A 9,558-nucleotide genomic window follows, 5' to 3' on the forward strand; every position below is an offset into this window, starting at 1 on the left:
ATTCGTTGCTGGTAATTTTTTAATTATTGCCAAAGCAAACACCTATACTTTCATTGCTTACTTGTTATCTGGATAGCTGCCCAAAATAGCAGAATCTGACGGATGTCTACCACAGAAAAAGAAGTATCCCAGTTCTGATTTGTGCATTATTTCATGCACAGATAGCTCCCTGCACAAGCTGGAAGAGCAGCTTCCAGGTCCCCTCTGTGCCATCAGTGTAGTGGAGAATTGTTTTATGACAGTCCTTAGGTGTTTTCCTCTAATTTTTTTTTGTAATTCTGAAAACTTTTGGGTTATCCCAAGCTTACTGATATGTCCCCCTTGTTCATGGATGGTACCACTTTTGCCACATTGAGAGAGAGAACTGAGATTGCTATCAGTATATATGATAATTCCATGGAAATAATAGCATTTATACAATGAAATAATGGCAGCAATAAGAGCTCCTTTAATGCTTTTTATTAAAAAAAAAACTTGCATAAATTGTACAGGTACAGTTAACTAATATGGCCATTTGGTAGTAGAGGAATTATGCCAATCTTTGATGCCACCTTTTTCCCCACAATGCTTACGGTTCAATTAAGGAGATTAGATTCTTTCTACTGGAAAGATATTGTTTAGTAACCAATATGTCAGAAATGTGTCCCATCCAAAACTTTTTATTTCTTCACACAAAGAGGAAATTATCTGCCTGCTGTATTAAAATGTGTTTAAGCATTGCATTTTAACAACACTGCAGATGGTAATTGGCTCAGTTAGATCCTAAACGCTACCAAGAATGCTGAAAAACCAGCTTGTATGAAAATACCTATTTAAAATTTAATCATATAATTTCAGTAAATTTGAGTAGCTCTAATGGTTGCTGGACTATTTCAGCTCCATTCCTGGGTTGTGAACAGGCTTTGAAGACCTTCATTCTGAGACACGGCACTATCTCTGGAAAGTCAACATTTCACAAACTCTTCAGTCTAATAACATTGTAACTCGAGTTATTAGGCTCCATATTATTTGATTCCTAATCCTTGCATTTATATTACCCTATAATCTCATGTATACCTTGAGTTTCATGATGGAAGAAAAGTAGGATGTAAACACACTTAAATTAAACAAATACATCTTTAGCATTAACCTTCCATTATTCTAGCATTTGGTCTTTCGACATGTGTATTGGATAGTGAACTTAACCACATACTTATCTCTCTAAAAAGTCTTACCCTTGAGCCTGTTAGGACCTATTAAAACTGCACTGTTTTGCAGATCTTGTTACTTAAGATTTTTGTTGTGAGCAAGGTCCCTTGCATCCCACTTCATTCTCTACTGGAACTAATTTATATTATTTATATTTATATTTTTATATTTATATTTATATTTATATTTATTTATATTATTTATATTATTTATATTATTTATATTTATGGGTTTCCCCAGCCAGTCTGGGCGGTTTTCAACATAGCATTAATAGCAGAATAAAACTTCAAACATCAAAAACTTCCCTAAACAGGGCTGCCTTCAGATCTCTTCTAAAAGTCAGATAGTTGTTTATTTCTTTGACATCTGATGTGTCTACAGTAAAATGTGCCTACAGCAAACTATTTTAGGCATGCATAATGCTCCTTCCTGGACATTTAAATATATGAACTGTAGTGATACTGCTAAGTTCAGAAACAATGCATCATCTACATTAGGAAGATAGCACTGAAGATTTAGTCAAAACATGAAGAAGATAATGATAAATAATGGCTTGGAGGACAAATGATGAAAGCAGAGCTGCTTAATTGCTGGGAAACAAGCCCAGGTTTCCCCACTGAGTGTTCGTTTGACACATTGTTTACTGCTGTGCGCTGACATGTGTACATTTAGGTGTACACCAAACAGGGGCGGCATGTTCCATTTCACTGCTTGAGACCACACCTGCCACCACTTTCCGCCGCTACTGCCACCTTCTGCCACTCAGTCTGCTTCATCCACCACTGACAGAGAAGTGCCATCAACACTGATTTCAGGTCAGATCACACCAACTTCAGGTGAAATCTCACCTGAAACAGACATGAGCTTGCCCGAAATCGGCACCGTTGTTGGCAGTGCTTCTCCACCACTAGTGGAAGTGGCAGTGCAAGCAGGGTGCCCATGGGAGCGGCATCTCAGGGGTTTCTGCTGCCTGAGGCAGCAGGCCCACCCTGTCTAATGGCTGGGCCAACTTAGACACCAAAAAACATAATGTGTGATGTGTTAGCAGAGTCGCTTGAATAACAGGGTCCAGAGAGAAAAGAAGCTGATAATAAACTTCATAACTTTAACAACAACAACAACAACAACAACAACAATAATAATTTTATTTATATCCCAGCCTCCCCAGGCGAAGCTGGCTCAGAGCGGCTAACAACAATAAAAGTAGCACAGTTTACATAAAATCACAATCAATTAATTGAAATGCATTCCAAAATCAATTCATTCTAAAATCAATTCAAAATCAAATTAATGGCAACCATTGGGCTAGAGTTCTATGAGGATTATCGAAGGAGGGAGTCAGGCTGTGCCCTGGCCAAAGGCCTGGTGGAACAGCTCTGTCTTGCAGGACCTGCGGAAAAATGTCAAGTCCCACAGGGCCCTAGTCTCTTGTGACAGAGCGTTCCACCAGATCGGAGCCATGGCCGAAAAAGCCCTGGCTCTGGTTGAGGCTAGCCTAACCTCCCTGTGGCCCGGGATCTCCAAGATGTTTTTATTTAAAGCTGTCCCCCCATTGGGACATACCAGGAGAGGCGGATGAAGCAATGCATCATTTGAGGAGAAATAAAACAGAGGAGAAAGGAACATGACCAGGACATTGGAATAATTGACTAACCCTTGCTCTCAATGAGGAGTTTGAAGGTGAATTAAGTGGGGGTAGAGAGGTAGGGGAGTGGTGACTCCTAACAGAGAGTGGGTTTGAGAAGTTCATCTCTTCTTTTCTCCTCTCTCCATTGAACCTGACGGGCTTTTAACTAGTTCTTAAGAGCTGATCCTTAGCCTGTTATCATTTTCTTTAGACTCCTGCACTTCCTGTCCGCCCTGGATCAACGTTAATTCCAATCAACAATCTCCGTCACCTTCAAGAACATCATGGCAATTATGGATATGAGTGCCTTGAAGGGAAAGACTGCACCAGCTTCTTCTGTTGCTTTGACGACTGTCGCACAGGATCGTGGAGAGAAGGACGAATACACATCCGCGTGGCCAAAATTGACTCCTATTCCCGGATCTTCTTTCCCACGGCCTTCGCTTTGTTCAACCTTGTCTACTGGATTGGTTACCTTTACCTATAAATGCCAGATATTTGACAATCTTGAAAAAAGGGATAATTGACACTCTGAAACACACCGCAGTAAATAAGATTAAAAGGTTAAAGCCCAGCGTATCATTTCATTTTGTTTTTATGTTGACATTTCAAGATGCGGAAATGAAATTGAGAAAATGTTGACTAGAACTTTTCTATCTTGACCATTTACAAAGCTGGTTGAAAACCCGTTTGGAAAGTTAGGTTTTTTTTAATGTTTTCCATCATTTTTGCACTACAAAGATCCGTGGTTTAAAAACTAGACTAGGAATTTCCTTATAATTTGTTTAGAGAGAACAATAATTGTTTGAAGTGGATAATTTTGTTGCAGCTCTTACACCAAAGCTGACAAAGCCTTAGGAAACCGAGACCACTCTGAAGAAAGATTTAGTCAACAGCTTATGTTCACAGTGTAATTGGATTTAAGCTCATTTAAGCCCACTGACAAATAAATCACTTTAATGTGATGAAGTCAGCTCAAACCAGTTCATCCTGCTCAGACCAACTTTTGGATAGGGCTGAAAAATGACACTGAAGACCAAACTACATGTGATTCTGTGGGGGTAATTCATGATCGTATTGCCTGGTTTAATTTGTATTTAACCTTTAAAAGCAGCCCTGGAGATTGACATCATTGGAATTGGGTTGCTATTAGATGGGGAAAGGAAGGATCTGTATCTGTATTGCAGATATCCTTCAACTCCATCAGGGCCATTCAGAGTCTGAGAGAGAATCCCACTGGGAAATGCTCAGGTTTTAAATAAGATATTGGAAAATTCATTCCTGGATCTCCCACATGTAGTTTGGCCTTGCTAACTGACCAGCCCTCTCACGTTTTTAGCTCTCTGTTCTTCTGTGTAATATTGTTTCATATGGAAATATGTTGGACCAAGAACAAGATATTCATTTGCCTAAAGAGATGAGAGCATTATGGAACCAGCATGTTACATCAAATCATAATACTTCTGGGTGCTTTCTGCCCTATATTTATTTCATAAAATTTATATGCCACTTGATTGTAGGGGGGGGGGAGCTCAAAGTGGTTTATATGTCACATTTGTTACATGTTTTCCTTAAAAAAAATAGTCTACTTGTCATCACTTTTGAGAGACTCCTGCCACAGAACACAACATCCAAGAAAAGACCCCTCCTCCCAGCTGTCTTTGGTATAAACTGAAGTGCACCAGAAATCCAAGATCTGTGTTACTTTTAAGTGGTGTTGTTGCTGCTTCTCTTTGGTCACGTCACATGAGGAAGCAGAAAGCAGCAGAATAATGCCTCAAAAGGTGCACTTAAAACAAGTTTTTTCCCCCAGGCCCGATACTTTTTGTGTAAGCTCACTCGTCTTCATGGGCAACCGAAATGTGGAATCGCATCAGCTCAAGCAATTCTTTATGCTATTCGCCACATCTTCAGGAAAACTGGAATCGAGGAGATCACATAGGGTGTGATATCACAATCTTGCTTCCCATTAGCATTGTCCCTCCCAGAGGTCTGGGCAGCACTAATGTGATATATAACCCCATTGTTCGTTTCTCCCAAGTGGTGTCATCAGTTCCAGCCATGCCATAGAGCAGGACCATGCAGAGGTGGCAAATACATTTGGAAACATAAGAACCATGAGATTTGGACACACAAGACAGATGATGAAATGCTATTCTTAGGAAAAGTTATATGTCATATTATAGTGGAGTGTTGGAAAGCAATAGAAGTTACTAGATAACCCCTCATACAAATCCATAGGTGAGAGATATTGTCTCCCTCAGATGTCAACATGACTTGGCCAGCCTTGGGTGTTGTGCACCTTAGCTTGGCAATGGGAGAGTGATTCACCTTTTCATCTGTGGAAGCAAAATGTCTTAGGTCGCCCTGTCAAGGAACAATCTATATTGAAATGCAGAAAACTACAGAGATGAGATTTCTTTAAAGTCATCTCACGGGTTCCAGTCTGAGCTGAGATGTGGGCCAGAAAGTTAAAGATAAATGCAAAGAGCTCATTTAATAATTATTTAGATGTAAAGATGTTCTAGAAGAGGAGGGGCAGAAATTACCACAGGACGTCGCCATAGCTTGCCCCACACTTGTTGTGTTGTGATTGACTAGTTGCCCTGGGCTCACCATTGTATGGCAACCACCAACTACCAGATTTGTTAGGTTTTAAAACTTTTTGTAAAGGCTTTTAGAACAGTTCCTTTTAGGAAAACAGCGTATTCTCATGACGGATTTCCTGTCAGTCACTTGGAGACATGCCGTTGTCAATTGTGGTTCGGCCTGCACAACACCACTTGGCTCTGGAGAGATTAATCATGTCAGCTTCTCAGCAACTATGGGTTACAGAATGTGATACTCTTCGATCCTACAAAGGCTCCCAGTTTCAGTTTGCTCATTAATCTGAGCATTTTGGGAACTCTGTTTCTACATCTGGCTACAGACCCATTGGTGCCTTTTTGGCTTTACATCTTTTGAGCCTCCTGGCTTTTCCTTTGCCTCGTTCCATTTCCCCTCACCTTGTTTTGCCTGTGGCTTGACTAGAACTGGATCTGGTGACAGAACGAAGGTGTGTTTCATACAGGTACACTGCCTCCACCACAGCTGCCTATATCCTGAAAACAAATCTCGTCATACAGAATCTAGGTATGACAGTTGTAACTATTTGTCATGTATCTAAATGTGGGACACAAAATGGCTGACTGGCGATGGTGTAAATAAATAAAAAAATCAGATAGCCTCCAGCGTATTCTATGAAGTCACACACCTTGTCCCACAAGCGACCTTGTCAACGAGAATCACTTACTGGCATTACACTTCATGTCGTTGCCTGAGCAAACATTTCGTTTGCTGTAAAAAAAACACCCAGCCCTAAACTCAGGGACAGGCTGTGAATGTGTTTGAGAAAGCTATGACTGGTCATGGCCCAATGGCAAATGTCTACTGTGGGTTTTGAGATGTATGCTTTCCCTTCACATTTTATGTCTGCTGTGGAAGACAGGTGGACTTGAGATGCCCTAAATGGTCTTCTAAGACAATCTGGCAAACATCCATGGAATATTTGGCTGGGAAAAAGAAAACGGTTAAAATGTGCAGGAAAATAGTTTAAGTACATCTCTTTGCTTCTAGAGTCATTCAACAACTACTTCTTGGTTTAATGTTTTGTAATAAAATGGTCTGATGTGCTAGTGTTTTGTGACTAGTCCATTATCTGTCTGAAGTGACTGAAAAAATATCGATGTTCGAAATTCTCTAGCTGTATATAGGCAGAGAATTGTATGGTTTTCCTATTCTTCCTGGTGGAGAGTTCTGTGAACTCATTGTCTTCAGTATTCCTTAACCTACAGAGACTGATCTAATAAAATATACCACTTTACCTCTTCTGATTTGCTATCTATATTATAATGCGCTCAGATAATTTGTAGGAGTAGTGGTGGCGGCAAAACCACTGGCAGTAAATATCTGAAAATGCCGAGATTTTATTGGCTGCCGTTGAATTAGCTGCTCAGGTGCTGGAGAGGGAGAAGGCAAAAGGAGCCAGAAGAGAAACAGACTTCCGAGGCCTAGGAAAAGGAGCTGATGGGTATCTAAGTAACTGGGTGCAGGTCCATGGAAGTTGAAGTGGGAGCTCAAGACAGAAGAGCTGAGCAAGGAGTGGTCTACAGGAATGAAAACATGGGGAACAGCCAAAGCTTGGTGGTAGAGCATCTGCTTTGCATACAATAGGTCCCAGGTCCAATCCCTAGCTGTCAACTTTTCCCTTTTCTTGTGAGGAATCCTATTCAGAATAAGGGGATTTCCCTTAAAAAAAGGAAAACGTTGACAGCTATGGTTCAATTCCCAGCATCTTCATGTAGGACTGCCTCAGAAAACCCTGCCTCAGACTTTGTATAACACTTTCCTATGTTCCTATGGTCAGAAAGGTCCAGGAGGAGAGGTGAGCAGAACCAGATCCAGGAGTGATAGGGAGCAGAAGGCTGCAATTCATAAATCAATCAGCCAGCTCTTCTTCTCCGGGCCTTCAGCACCCGTTTAATGCAATACATCCTTAAGTATCTTCATAGAAAGCATTTACAATAGATGGATCAGCCTATTCAAATATTTAATTGGAAGTTTTGAGATAGATTTTATTTGATTTGCTCCTTTTATTAAAAACATTTTTTAAAGTCACTGTATTACTGCAAATGTTCCACTTTGGTCTCTGTAGTCTGTAATAATTGCTTCTGATAATGTAATGTATATCCTTTCTGATTAACTGGGCCATTAACTTACTGACACATAGATCTAGGGCTTAACCAAACTGTTTGAATAATGTTTTCGTTGGAAGCTGCCCAGAGTGGCTGGGGCAACCCAGTAAGATGGGGAGGGGTACAATTATTATTATTATTATTATTATTATTATTATTATTATTATTACTACTACTACTACTACTATTACTACTACTACTATTATCTTCTGATAATTTTGGAGCAACGCCTGTAAAATTATTCATTGACATTTCTCTCTGTTATATGTTTGTTTGCTACCAGTGTAGTCAAATCTGATAGGCTCCTAATTACCACAGAAATCCTTAACTAGGGATGTCCATACTTCAAACACGCCAATCCCTAAATGACCGTATCATTACATATTACAGATTGGGAGTGGGGTGGGAAGCTGAGAGAAAAGTCTATCCAGTAGGGCTACTGCTCAGGTGAAATGTGTGTCGGATACTTTCCAGCACATCCACATTACACAGCAACAGACAATAGTAATTCTTTCTTGGCTGCAAACCCTGGGAAGGATGATTCTGTGAGGAGGGCTAGAATGTAATAACTGAGGGGATGCGGGTGGCGCTGTTGTCTAAAGCACTGAGCCTCTTAGGCTTGCCAATCGGAAGGTCAGCAGTTTGAATTCCTGTGACGGGGTGAGCTCCCATTGCTCTGTCCCAGTTCCTGCCAACCTAGCAGTTCAAAAGCACGCCAACGCAAGTAGATAAATAGGTACCACTGTGGTGGGAAGGTAAATGGCATTTCCATGCACTCTGGTTTCCGTAGTGGTGTCCCATTGCATCAGAAGCAGTTTAGTCCTGCTGGCAGCATGGTCCAGAAAGCTATCTGTGGACAAACGCCGGCTCCCTCAGCCTGAAAGCGAGATGAGCGTCACAACCCCATAGTTGCCTTTGACTGGACTTAACTGTCCAGGGGTCCTTTACCTTTACCTATAATAACTCAAAGCTTTCAAGAACTTGGGACCAAGGACCACCTTACCTTGTATACCCCCTGCCCAGTCAATTTGATTCTCCAAAAGGGCAATTTTACTAGTGCTGTATGCTTCTGAGGGTTGTCTTAAATCCACAAACACCATGGCTTTAGGTGGCTGCTGAAACACATCTCTTCATCTAGGCCTTCTCTGAGGGGTGCTGGTCTACCAAGCTGCAATGCACTTTTACTTCCTTTATTAATATGATGTTATTGTTAATTTTATGCTGTTTCCTGGCTGCCATGATATTTGGTTCTTCAGTGCTGGTGGTATAGAAATGTTAAATAAATAAATGATTAAATAAACAAGCAGCCCCATCCTGCCCCACCCCCAAATTACTATTCCCAGGATTCTTCGCAGAAAGCCATAGCAACTGAAGTTGTATAACAGGGCTGGGGAACCAGGGGCCCTTCAGATGTGGCTGGGGTGGGGGGAATCCCATAGTTTCTAACCATTGGCCATGTTGGCTGGGGCTGATGGGAGTTTGAATTCATAACATCTTTAGGTCCACAGATTCCAACATGTTCTATGTAGTGCAGATCAGTCCTTGACCACTAGGTAACGTCGGCCATCATCATTTTAGCAGCACAGAGTTCAATGGTAGAATTTGGGAGGTGATATGGAGGAGCTCGGGGATGCGGGTGGCGCTGTGGGTAAAACCTCAGAGCCTAGGACTTGCCGATCAGAAGGTTGGCGGTTCAAATCCCCATGACGGGGTGAGCTCCCGTTGCTCGGTCCCAGCGCCTGCCAACCTAGCAGTTCGAAAGCACCCCTAAGTGCAAGTAGATAAATAGGGACCGCTTACTAGCGGGAAGGTAAACGCCATTTCCGTGTGCTGTGCTGGCTCGCCAGATGCAGCTTGTCATGCTGGCCACGTGACCCGGAAGTGTCTTCGGACAGCGCTAGCCCCCGGCCTCTTAAGCGAGATGGGCGCACAACCCCAGAGTTGGACACGACTGGCCCATACGGGCAGGGGTACCTTTACCTTTACCTTTACCTTTACCTTTACCTTTAC

The 9,558-nt window shown here is 41.7% G+C and overlaps 1 protein-coding gene across 5 annotated transcripts in view; it reads left to right on the forward strand.

Moving 5' to 3' along the window:
- The window catches only part of GABRG1 (gamma-aminobutyric acid type A receptor subunit gamma1), a 65,166-nt gene extending 58,489 nt beyond the window's left edge, over nucleotides 1-6,677 (forward strand). For all 5 annotated transcript variants that reach the window (XM_081875874.1, XM_081875875.1, XM_081875876.1 and 2 more), the window contains one exon: nucleotides 3,027-6,677. In XM_081875874.1, the coding sequence (XP_081732000.1) occupies nucleotides 3,027-3,302 (276 nt within the window). In that variant the 3' untranslated portion in view covers nucleotides 3,303-6,677. The remainder of the gene's footprint in view (nucleotides 1-3,026) is intronic.
- Nucleotides 6,678-9,558: the final 2,881 nt, after the last annotated feature.

The sequence above is a fragment of the Podarcis erhardii genome (assembly GCF_964252035.2).
Source record: "Podarcis erhardii genome assembly, chromosome: 9".
Taxonomy (NCBI): domain Eukaryota; kingdom Metazoa; phylum Chordata; class Lepidosauria; order Squamata; family Lacertidae; genus Podarcis; species Podarcis erhardii.